The 13,635-nt window shown below is 37.7% G+C and overlaps 1 protein-coding gene across 1 annotated transcript; it reads left to right on the forward strand.

The window, feature by feature from the left end:
* Positions 1-438: 438 nt before the first annotated feature.
* Positions 439-6,966, forward strand: LOC134800583 (uncharacterized). The gene is made up of 5 exons (XM_063773072.1): positions 439-520; positions 597-704; positions 1,931-2,018; positions 4,188-4,274; positions 5,801-6,966. The coding sequence occupies exons 1-5, from the start codon at positions 513-515 to the stop codon at positions 5,870-5,872; spliced, it is 363 nt and encodes a 120-aa protein (XP_063629142.1). The 5' UTR covers positions 439-512; the 3' UTR covers positions 5,873-6,966.
* Positions 6,967-13,635: the final 6,669 nt, after the last annotated feature.

Here is a 13,635-nt window from a genome sequence, read left to right on the forward strand (position 1 = left end):
CTGTGTAATTTAATTTCTTTTACCTTTTATTGGAACAACGTACGTAAAATGGAAACTAGTGTTTCCAACCGGCAACTCCGCATACAAAAAAGTGTGTTCCTCTTACACATAAAGTAAAAGAACGTAAAATTAAAAAGGAAAGTAAATTACTTTTCTAACACAAATTTCTAACTACATGTTTGAATTTTCTAATTACAATAAATCTAAAAAAAACCTGAAGAAATTTAGAGAAAATATTTACCAATGAAATATAAGTATTGAACATTGAACAGACATATTATTGATAAGTGGAACGCAACTATCGGGCAATGTTGCCATGTTCTAATGCAATAGATATGTCATATCAATTTGTTTTGTTTTATCTATCTTGTCAAGACTTGTTCCGCTTGTTCGAAGCATTCCAAGAAAATAATTCTAATTTCTAACTTTTAACCGGCATAGTTAGAATAGTTTTTTACTCTGATATGATATAACTAACACAAACAAAGACTGTTCAGATTTCTCGCCAAACAATGGAGAAGTAAGTATACACAGCCATGCAAAGGATTATGACGAAATACTTTTCCATGGCTAAATTTTCGTTTTCCTTTTTCTAGCGTAAATCAAACTGACGATGCGAAGACCATTCAGTTATTAAGTAAAGGTATAATGGAGCTGTATGAACCGCCGTTGGCCACCATAAATACCCATTTAAAGGAACTAACGTAAGTCTAACCTAAACTTTGTTTATGTGATTTCAATTAACAAGTAGAGCATTCCATACATCATTTATTTGCCTAGCCTCGCCTGAATAACGACCGTAGTTCACCGGCATAGGCTCAACGAGTCTAACTGTGAATAGTAATCATTATTTTATTACCAGAAAACAATTCACTTATTTGATTTTATGAGGCATTTTCAACATTGTTAAAACAAGATTTTTGTAAGTAAGTTAAACTAAACCAAGACTTACAGACAGACTCAAGATAAACTACGGCTTTTCACATAAAATATTTGTCTTCTTATTCTGACCATGCCAAGTTTAAGATAAGTTGTAAAACTACTTGAGATATATTACATGCTTTTCTAGAATAAATTATAGTTCAATTGACCACAATATTGTAGCACTACTTGTTACTAAATACTGTTGTAAGTTGCCAGCATTAAAAATATAAATGTTGTAAAATACAATGGGGGTAGTGTTAAAAATTACAATTTAAGGTAGATGTGGAAATGTAGTCCGCCATTCCATTTCTCGCCAAGTTCCCTTGCAAGGTGATGACTAGCACATTCTCTTGGACCAAAATGGTGAGTACAATATATTAGAAATAGGGAATATTAGGATTATATCATGCATTAGGTTGTAAAAATGATTGATTGATTAAAACATTAAAGCATAATTGTGAAAATCTAATTATTTTGAGAACTTTGATATGCCACATCATTCTAAGAGCCATGTGACTCATAAAGTATGGTTCCCTATGTGGTCTAGGCATGTGAATTCAATAGAATAGCTTAGGGATTAAACATAAATTAGCTTTTCTTCACTTCTTATCATCTCTAATTGTATGATTTTGATTTGGTAATATCATAAAATAACACTGACTGGGAGTTAGGTTATATTCTCAAAACTTTAGTCATTTCAACCCAGACAAAGTTTTCTTATACGAGAAAAATATTGTTTTACAATTTCAAGAAAATTTGGAAAATAAGTTTAAATTTCATTCGATTTTTCTGCTATGGATAAAAACCCCCTCTACCTGTTTCTATCTGACTTTGTCTAGTGCTATGCTTTGCCATTCTTTTGGCTGCAATAGCAACAATTTCGTCTTGCCACCTGGTTAGTGGATGTCCTCTGTATCTAGAGCCTGGGAGCCCTTTCGCTGTTTTCCTCTTGTTGTTGAGCCTCAGAAAATCCCTAAATGAATATAATGTAATTGTTATGCTTTAGGGAAAGACAGGAAGCAGTGCACAGCATGCTGTCTTCAGAGCGGAGGCGGCTGGAAGACTTGCAGAATGATGCCATGGTTGATGCACTTGTGAGTATTGCTTTATATATAATTTTCACTTTTCTTTCACACTTGCTTAATAACAAGGTTTATTAACACATTTACATTAACTTGTAGCTAATTAACTGACAGTTTGATAACTTCTTGCAGGTGTATTTTAAGCTACTTCTTATACAACATAACATATTAGAAGTAGGTTAGTGTAATGTTGATAAGGTAATTTGTAAGAATCATTTATTTACACACAAGATATTATAAGTAGATTTGAAACTCTGCAAGTGTATGGAATCTAGATGACAACATTGGAACAAAGGAAACATTGTTTAATTCGGATACCTCTCATATTTTTGAATGGATTTCATAAATTTCTGTTTCCAAAATGAAAGTTTTCTTTAATTTCCTAGTGAAAATTTCCTGAATAATTTTTGAAAGCTACAACAGCTCTGTATATAAATATTAGGCTCCATGCCAAATTTCAGCTTTCTATGACATTGGGAATGGGAAGATTTGGTGTCAGTGAGTGGCCAAATCATCGTGTTTCAGGTACATATTTATAAAATCTTAAGTAGGTATTAAAGTTAAATTCATGAAACATTGTATTCCATATGCAGTTATTTTTTAGGGTTCCGTACCTCAAAAGGAAAAAATGGAACCCTTATAGGATCACTCATGTGTCTGTCTGTCTGTCTGTCCGTCCGTCACAGCCCATTTTCTCCAAAAGTACTGGACCAATTAAGTTGAAATTTGGTACACATATGTAAATTCGTGACCCTAAGACGGACATCTTACGTAAACAAATGAATTTTAAACATGGAGGCCACTTTTGGGGGGTAAATGAGAAAATTCAAAAATAAAGTTTTTTAAACTATATCATGTTACATATCAAATAAAAGAGCTCATATTTTGAGAATTTCAAATATATTTTTTTTGTAATTTTAAAATGAATGGTTTAGAAGTTATTTAAGAAAATAGTAAAAAAATTACCCCCCCCCTTATACAAAATAGTTCTTTACCTATAGATGACAGGAAAACCTATTAGAAATATGCAGTCAAGCGTGAGTCGGACTAATTACTTAGTTTTTGATCCGATCCCTACGGGTTTTTTAAAGGCAATTCACTCGCGTTTGACATATAGAAATACATTGTTAAAAATTGGGTAATGTACGGAACCCTTGGAACGCGAGTCCGACTCGCACTTGGCCGGTTTTATTGTTTTAAATAATATTTAAAACAGTAGAATTAATATTTATAAAAAATTGAATCAAAGAAAATTGTAGTTATTAGTTAAATATCTAAGGAAGCCTCATCAAATTATTAGGTTTAAAAAATAATCATTTTAGATTTCATATGTTCACTAAGAACATCTTATCCTGTGAATCTAAGTTTTAGCACTGCCACACCCCCAGATTTCTTGTTATTTATACTACAATCATATGTTTTGGAATAAACTAAATGGGAGTGCCGTGTGGTACCGGCATCAGAAAAGTATAGCACCACCCCATTTCGTCCCGTGGGTGTCGTATAAGGCGACTAAGGGAAAACTGGCGACAGATATGCATATGAGCAAGGCTCGCCCGTATCCTTAGCGGGGTCCTTGCTCACAAGAGCTGTGCGCGCGCACCATCGAAAAAAATAAATCTAAATGGGAGGCTAACATTTTAAATTGTGTGTCTATACAGATACACACAATTTAAAATGTTAGTATGTATGTACTGACTGACATTTCTTTGAGACATTTTACAGCCTAAACAGTATTCCATAACATAGTCATGAATAGAAACTTTACATGTACATAAATAACAAACTAACTAAAATGTTAGGTCGACTTTAACCTACTTCTAACAGCATATATATTTGAAACTTAGGTACTAAACGAAAGCACTGATCTGATGATGGAGCCAGATGACAATTATTGGAACTCTTTGATGGTTACTAGGTAGCTCCACGATTGTTATGCCATTTATGGTCCTAGCCAAATTGGTTGTTCCATACTTACGCTATGGAATGTCCAATTTAGATAGAACCCTAAATGGAACGTGACTACGTATTTTAATATGTTATACAATATACATATACCTATCACTGCTTTGAGTTGGGCAACAACAAAGTAAGACTATGACAAAGAGAAAAGGAAATAACTCATTCTCTATATATCTGCGATTACAGTTTTGTTTGAAAGTGCTTGCCAAAATGTTTCAGCTGGCGGACATAGCGACGAACAGGGAGCGGCTGGTGACCATCTCCAACTCCATGCTGGGGCTGCACAAGAGAGTCCACTCACTACAGGTATTTTTACAAGCTTTTATTTAACTTGCAATGTGTGTATGTAAGTTCGGGTCAAATCTTGCAAGCTAAATTAGACCCACTGCACATTATTCGATAGGGGTGAAATTTCATATACAGTCAGCAGCAGAAGTTGCTAAGCGGGCAAGGTATTCAAAATTACCTAGACACGCTCTTATGGTCTTAACAATAAACTCGCGTCAAGATCATTTTGAACACCTCGCCCGCTTAGTAACTTCTGCTGACTGTACATAATGTAAGTTGGGTGACAATGCAATATTATGGTACCATCGAGCTGATCTGATGATGGTCAGGTGGCCATACCATAGGAACTCTGAGATAAAATTTGAAAGTCTAGTTCTATAATTTGAATTTGATAGACATTCAAATGAGAAGAAGTACAGTCAGCAATAAAGGTGCGTGACACAATTCCTTTTAAAGTAACTTGTCTCATTTCATTTGTAGTCTGCCTCTTTCGCACTCATGATATGTTCATATACATGATAACTTCTCTTTTGCACACTTCGATTATCGCGTAATCGTCCTTCTACTCCTTCTAGATTAGTGGTTTTGTGCTAACAGAAACCTGAAGTTTTGTCAACTAAAGTTTAAATTTAAAGCACTTTTCTTAGACTTGACTACAAACACACATATTATACACACCAGTCGCGAGTTCGAGTCTCGCTCGAGACAGTGAATGGGAGTGGGGTTGGCAACTGTCAAAGGTTGGCATAGATGGCGCCATCATAGCTTGCCCCTTTCTCTAGTTGAGTTCTATGTGATTTGGCTTAAAGGGCTGGCATCCAGGGCATAAAATTCTATTTAAAAACCGGTCAAGTGCGAGTCGGTCTCGCGTTCCAAGGGTTCCGTACCTCATCATTATCGTCATAGGCCTTTTCGTCTATGGCAAACGATTTATGGTGTAACACTGGAGAAACACCGTTTTTGGTGGCTGAATAGACCGATGCGAGACCGACATGGTCTACCACAGGTGTGACAAGAGAAGTTTGCGGAAACCTGTTCCGTTCCGTACCTACATTACTCAATTTTATCAATGTATTTTTTTATGTGGAACGTGAATGAAATGTCTAAATCTATAGGGGTCGGATCATAAACTAAGTAATTAAGTCCGACTCACGCTTGACTGCTCATTGTTAATAGGTTTTCCTGTCATCTATAGGTAGGTAAAGAACTATTTATTGTATATTTTTTCAAAATTTTGGACTCAGTAGTTCCGGAGATAAAGGGGGAGAATCCGGAGAATGGTCGGACAGACAGAGCACGAGTGATCCTATAAGGGTTCCGTTTTTTTCCTTTTGAGCTACGTACGGAGCCCTAAATACGGAACCCTAAAAAACAAGAATTTTACACAATTCTAGGGATTGACGCCATCTGCTAAATACTTCGAATTCGAACGGCCAACCCTATTATTCGACTTTTCATTAATTTCTAAACATTGTGGTATCATTTGCAGACAATTCTGTAAAATGTATGCTTTTATTATTAATCTTTGGTTTATCTGTTTCCAGGCGCGGGCGGCTGCCGTGGAGAAAGTTGCTAAAAGTCGAGCGGTGAGCCAAAACAAACCGGTCGGCAGTTAGTAGCAGATACACACCCGACATAAATAATACTTAAAACATGCGGACCATAGGAACATTCCTATACCTATATTTAGAGGCTAGAAAAGATGGAAAAACCTAGAATAGGTGGCGATTCAGACTTTTATGTTTCAGAAGCAATCTTAACCAACATGTGATCAAAGAATCAAATAATCTCAGCGCCATCTTTTGGCTTGAATATTGTTTAGCACAACAATGCCATCTTTTGATATTTATGAGTACTAGCTTGATCAGTGCTCAGTTGGTATAGCAGAAAGTTACTTCTAGAAGAAATGATAGGCTAAATCGAGAAGAGATATGCCGGAGATGGCACCTGCGAACCCTAGCCCTAAGATTAGGATGAACGCCATCAGAGAAGCAGAGAAAACAAAGAAAGCTGTTGGCGTCATCCGGCAAGCACTATATTCAACCAATCACAACAAGGATACTACACGGCTGATCTTCATCGAGGGAACAAGCAAGAATTGTAATCAACATGTCAACATAAGCTGTGTGTCGCTGCCATCGATATGATAATGTCAGCAAAGCGGAAGACATATTTTATAAGGTATGTCTAGAAAGAACTAGAATTTTTGACACGCTTACTGTGGTTGGGATTCATTTGATCCCTTATATGTATGGGAAATATTGTTGATGAGTTAAGCTAATTGCCTCGGCAAACGTGTCAAAGTAATACAATAGTACATTGTGCACCATGGGGCGTAAGTTAAATATTGCAAACGAGAGTACGAGTAAGTTAAATCGCGACGACTTGCCGGGGCGATCCATAGACTCGAGTTTGCAATATTATTACGCCCCGAGTTACACACAATGTTTTTCATCACACTTGCGATACAAAAATGAAGTATAAAGACAAAAAACTGTTAATTATTAAACTTCATTACTCCGTAGGGAAAACGCTTTTTCTATTACTCCCGCTAAGCCTGCGTGCAATTCCACATTTACTGAGCGAGTGTGATGAAATCATTATTTAAAGCAGTGGCATTTAAAATGCCCAAAATGTAAATATGTGTAGACCACATAGATGCTATATTATGTGTTGGGTGCTTCCAAATGATGTACAGGTCTCAGGATCAATATGCCTAGTCCAAGTTAAGGTAATATACGCCAAAGCCTATTTTACTGGAGTGGTCAAATTTCAGTCAAATCAGTGCATAGTTAGCTTAGACGGACTTTAGTATGTTTTATCAAGAGTTGACATGTTTAAGGAGCGTTTACCTAGCCTACCTCTTCTTCTTTGTCAGTGTTATATATTTTTTTCTTTTTCTCTATAACCACATTTAAAAAAAAGCGGCCAAGTGCGAGTCGGGCTCGCCCATGAAGGGTTCCGTAGCAGCAAGTAACATAATAAAATTGCGGTTTACGATTTATGAAGTATTGAAAAAAAGCGGCCAAGTGCGAGTCGGACTCGCCCATGAAGGGTTCCGTAGCAGGGGGGACACATTTTACCACTTTGGAAGTGTCTCTCGCGCAAACTATTCAGTTTAGAAAAAAATGATATTAGAAACCTCAATATCATTTTTGAAGACCTATCCATAGATACCCCACACGTATACGTTTGATGAAAAAAAATTTTTTGAGTATCAGTTCTAAGTATGGGGAACCCCCAAAATTTATTGTTTTTTTTTTCTATTTTTGTGTGAAAATCTTAATGCGGTTCACAGAATACATCTACTTACCAAGTCTCAACAGTATAGTTCTTATAGATTCAGAAAAAAGTGGCTGTGACATACGGACGGACAGACAGATAGACATGACGAATCCATAAGGGTTCCGTTTTTGCCATTTGGCGGAACCCTAAAAATAGCTCACCAATACCGAATGTCAGTCGCCAGACGGAACATCGGAGAATTAAGCATCGTTTAAAATTAATTCATACATGTGCGGTATACCATTCAGCAGACTTTTCAGTCATGCTGGAACCATCGCTCGTCCCTCTCTCCTTGTTGATCACGTGCAATAGAAGCATAGATGGCTTAACCTCCCCCCAAATTGGATGAACTTTTATTGCACGGTTACACTGTACAGTCAGCAGCAGAAGTCGCTATACACTCCAGGTGCTCAAAGAGAGGTAAACGTTTAAACTGTCAAAAAGTTGTTGACTGTCATGGTAGTATTTACTTGTAAGCGCTCAACGTGTCACAAATATCAGAACACTCGCTATTCATTAATTTCTACACTTACAACAAGTCATTGATACCTTAGCTGTCAAAAAACCACTGGTATCTAAGCGGTCAACGTGTCAAATATATCTGAACAATATGGAAAAATAGACGTTAAAGCATACAATCAGGGTCGAATATTTAATGAAATATAGCCTATATATACTAATTTCAAGTAAAGCGTTTTGACAATCAGCGAAAGCAGTACAGTATTGTCATCACATACATCTATCTCACGTTTTGCTCTTCAATCATTTGACAGGGGCCTCTCGGTCAACTTACTGCAAACTATTTCTTTTAGCAGAATCGTCAAAACCAATGACACATAGCGAAAGCTAACTGAAGCCGAATTTAGAGCCAATTGTCAAAGCACGTTGTGGTCTCAGGAACAGGCGTTTGCTTTTCAAAGCAGAGACCGCGGGTTCAAATCCTAGAGATTACAGCTTTTTTTTTGGGTTTCATTTCTATTAATATTTTTTTTCTTCTGGTTTAATGTTAATTTCGCATTAGTTTACTTATAGTATAATTTTTGAAGATATGTCACATGTAGCGTTGTCACTTTCTAACAAGACGTTGTAGGTTTGAACCCGCAGTGGGCGTTCCTTAGATTACTCCTGTGCGGAATGCCATTTGATGTTTACTGCTAGGTTATACTGTCTAAGTTGTAAAAAGAAAATTCGTCATTCCTATGGGCAACAGTTTGCATATTACTTATATGCATGTTGGTGATGTTTTTATCGCATCATCTATAGAAGAGGAGGCACCGTTCTTGCGGATCGTAAGTCCAACCAACAAAATAAAGAGAGGAGTCATAGTTGGATATGTTTAACATCTTTACTGCCCGTGCTCCTCAAGTGGGGCCACGGCTAGCCTCTATTACAAAGCCATAAGGTTTACATGTCAGATTGGGACAGTGAACGTGTTACGTTTCAATACCCCCTATTGCTTAAAGTTTCGTGTATGTTTGGTTGGTTAAGGAAGTACAGTAGAATCCGCTTATAATGACATCGAACGGAAGTGACAAACACGTCATACTAAGTGGATGTCATATAAAACATAGTTGTACAACTTCTTATTTTTGTTATGTTTTCCAAATGTCACTGGGAATCAAAACTAAAATACCTTACACGCCACGAACGCACCAAACGTCCTCGCTGGGAAAGACGTGGTGACGTCCACAAAAACCAGCGAATGTGTCAGTGGTCGTTTCTCAAAAAATTGGCACCGCCAGGTTAAAATTTTATTTTTATCAAAAATTTGCATTTTCGCATATTTTTTTATTGGGATCGTTAAAATGCAACTTACACTATTAGAAAATGTGGAAGGCAAGCAATTCCTTCGATTAGCTTAGAAGATATAGGCGTTTCAAATTCAGGTGAATGACATCAATTACAGGTGAAAGATACTTTGTACCCAGGTTATCGATACACGATAGTAGAAGCAGGTTATCGAGAAATAAGTACAAATTCCAATGAAAATATTGACAGGTTATCGAGAGGCGTCATTAACCTGTGTCCGTTGCCGTTAACCTGGTTTCTTGTCATCATTCACCTGAAATGAGCATCATTCACCTGTCCATCATTTCCAATGCCTTCTAAAAATAATCGAATAAATGTGGTATTTTCTATAAAAAGAGACCTTATTTTCGATGGCGCTTACGCCATTAACTACGATGGTTACAAGAGTAAGTTAAATTTTGGATTCTGATCCACCTCGCTTCGCTCGGTTTCATTCCCAATAGGGAGTATTGATGCAATGTTCTGCCGCTAGAGTGCAGCACTAATTTGTTTAGTAAATCATAGAGTAACTTATACATACTACGCCTTAAACAGTTTTTTGACAAGTTTTTACTACGACATTGATGCATCAAGGCGGTTTGTTTACAGGTGGCCTACCGAACAGGTGGCGAAAATTTCGTTATCTTCCTCTCTATCGATCGAATAAGCAAGAGTGATAGAGAGGCAGAAACCGAACTTTCGATTGTCGTGTTTCACGATAAGCCAAATGGATTGAGTTAAAATGACAGTTAAAATAAAAAGCGATCATTCTCGTAGAACCTACTTATTTATTATCTAAGTTTGACACTTGACGATAAAATACTTCTTTAAGAAAGGAGGTGTCAATTCGTAGCTGCTACAGTATTTTTATAAAAGTTAAACAGATAAAATGTTGATGCTTAGTTACCATTGAAATAACAACTGCTTAGCAACTGGTGGCACCCTCGCTGCTGACGTACGTGATTGGCAGTGCGTGTAGGTATTAATGACAGCAGCTTCAATTTGAGTGCTTAGTTACGACTGACTTTCTAACCGTTATTGTCATTGTGATTAAATAAGGGTGTATGTGTTAAAGAAAAACTCAAAAGTTAAGATATATTTATTTATTTATTTATTTGAAAACATAATATACAGCATTACAGTCGAGACCAAATCACTGTACACATCAGATTACAGAATACATAATGTGTTTACATGTATTTACACAATTTAGGAAAATCAATATATGTGACGAACTGAAAGCCTACGTGAAAATGACAACTTAGATGTCCTTATTTTTGTGACGATTTAAGTGTATATATGTTTTCTTGGACACGTTGCCCGCTCAGGTATATCTGCTGCTGACTGTACTTTGATTATTGTTTAACTTTGGTTTTCGGGCAGCTGATTCTGAGCTGGCTGATTTGGTCGAAATATTTCTCCACGGGGCAAAAGCGCCCCGTGAAGAGATTTTTTATAGGCATTTTGCAGGCAGAGGTTACTTAGCTCGCCGCTTCCTGACCAGTTTTAATAGAATCGCCGATGGCGTGACGAAGAGGTTGCATTTCTAGCTAGATTTTTTGGTTAGATAAACTTCTGCTTCCAGAAATATCTTTACGGGGCAACAGAGCCCCGTAAAGAGTGACTTTTGCGGACAGTTTGCGGCAGGCAGGAGACACGTTTCTCGCTACATCTTGGCCAATAGGAGCGGCGATGGCGTGACGAAGAGGTTGCATTTCTAGCTAGATTTTTTGGTTAGATAAACTTCTGCTTCCAGAAATATCTATACGGGGCAACAGAGCCCCGTAAAGAGTGACTTTTGCGGACAGTTTGCGGCAGGCAGGAGGCACGTTTCTCGCTACTTGGCCAATAGGAGCAGCGATGACGTGACGAAGAGGTTGCCTTTCTGGCTAGTACCTACTTTCAGTCTGAGTAGGTAAACGGGAAGGAATTGGGTAGGTAAACGGAAAAAAGGAAAAAGGTTCAAGGGAAAATTCGTAACTATTATAAGTGTAATACTGCTATTAATTCCTCTACGGGGCAACAGAGCTCCGTGGAGTTTCGAAGGCAAAGTGAATGTTGCATTAATTCATGACGTTGGCAAGTTACCTGACTTTATAAAAACCTGTGTTTTACATTTCGGATTTTATAATATATATGATTCTCTCTTTATAATCCAGTGGAGTCAGGGGGCAGATTTTATCTGATTTCGGGCGTTATTGTTACAGTGTTTTTGAAAACATATTTTTCTAGAGGTCATTCTTCTGCTAATCAATTAAGAATAAACTATAAAAAAAAACTAACTTAGCCTAATAGGTAGGGGTACGCTGTCGCCGCCTCCATGCCTATGAAGACAGGGACCTGTGAGTTCTGTGCGAGCAGCGACCCAGGCTAACAAGCAGCAACGATGAAGTTAGGCATCGTGTTGGATTAACTAGTTCGGTGCGGCTAACGGCCCTTCAGGTGGCTGCACCTGCGAGAAGGGAGGGCCCTGATGCACCAACTCCTACCCCCAGCCTGCCCGAGGCACCGCTGCATAAACCGAACGGGTTTGCTTTGGCATACAGCGCCGCACTCTCACGGCGCGTGGACGTGTGCGGAGGAGTGCTCCGTTTTGGCGAGTTTTCTTATTTGCAATTTGTTCCTTAGTGGTAAAGTTGACGACATATATAGAGTTTATTTGTCCGCATTAGTCTCCGGAGGAAATGAGTGAGGCAATACGCTAGCGGGAGTATCTGTCAGTTACGTAACAATTTAGGTGAGGCCCTTGCGAGAGCAGCGTGCGAATGGAGTGATGGTGTGAGCAGCCGCTTTGATGTCGAATAATGAAAATAATTCTTCACCGGCCTCTCCACTGAAGAAATGAGATTTGAATCTGCTCATTATATAATTTTCATAATTCATAGCATTGTTCGGCACTCTAAAGCCGTTTAATACTACAGCCATTCAAATTCAGGTTTAATCAGCCCCATGACTCCAGTGTAGTGAAATAATTAGATGACGAGGTATATTTTGCTATATTTCCGAAGCCACACGCGGTCTAACTTGCTCACAACTTTTTTTCTGAGAATAGAAGCGCACGTTTTTTTCTGAAAGTTGGTAGAAGCGCCGGTGGCGTGGCGTAGAGGTTGCATTTCTGGCTAGTTTTCTTTTCTTTGTTGTTACACTTTCGATTACAGTTTAGGTTCAATTATTTAGGATTAGGGATAGTTTTTTTTTTTCATAGTATTCTTCATTGTTTTTTTCTAATGCTTATATTATTTCTTATTATTAACACTTTCGCAACCGGGCAAAAAACGGCGCACTACCCCAGAAACCGGTCGTCTATATCTGCGTACAAAACAACCCGCTGGGCGGGTTGTCCGGCATCTGAGTAAAGTTTACGAGTGCCCGAGAGTCGGGTACGCGGTGTCGAATGTGTTAAAAAATAAAAAGGCGGCAAAGCATACTTTTTCAATTGTTTCTATTTTTTTTTTCTGTGAAAATATATACGTAAGAACGTTGCTTCTGTAAAATATTCCTATTACATTTATATTTCTTGCACCATTTTTAGGGTTCCGTAGCCAAATGGCAAAAAACGGAACCCTTATGGATTCGTCATGTCTGTCTGTCTGTCTGTCCGTCCGTATGTCACAGCCACTTTTATTCCGAAACTATAAGAACTATACTGTTGAAACTTGGTAAGTAGATGTATTCTGTGAACCGCATTAAGATTTTCACACAAAAATAGAAAAAAAAATTTTTTGGGGGTTCCCTATACTTAGGACTGAAACTCAAAAATTTATTTTTCATCATACCCATACGTGTGGGGTATCTATGGATAGGTCTTCAAAAATAATACATATTGAGGTTTCTAATATAATTTTTTTCTAAACTGAATACTTTGCGCGGGAATAAAATGTGTCGTCGTCACCCCCCCTGTAACTTCTAAAATAAGAGAATGATAAAACTAAAAAAAATATATGATGTAAATTAGCATGCAAACTTCCACCGAAAATTGGTTTGATCGAGATCTAGTTTTTTTTTATACTTCATAAATCGTAAACCGCAATTTTATTATGTTACTTGCTGCTACGGAACCCTTCATGGGCGAGTCCGACTCGCACTTGGCCGCTTTTGAGAAAAGCACTATATATGACTCGGCTGGAAGGCTACTTGCTGCAAGTAGCTACTTCCGAGCCTCGACAATAATGTACTATTGTTAATGCGCGATACAATTATAGCCCGATCGCTTAAATGAGTCCTCGCCTGCGCGGTATAGTACTAGCGGTTGACCAAAATAAGCTGCAAATGGTGTTAAAGGTATGAAAATCGGCACGATTAATCT

The sequence above is a fragment of the Cydia splendana genome, chromosome 20 (genome assembly GCF_910591565.1).
Source record: "Cydia splendana chromosome 20, ilCydSple1.2, whole genome shotgun sequence".
Taxonomy (NCBI): domain Eukaryota; kingdom Metazoa; phylum Arthropoda; class Insecta; order Lepidoptera; family Tortricidae; genus Cydia; species Cydia splendana.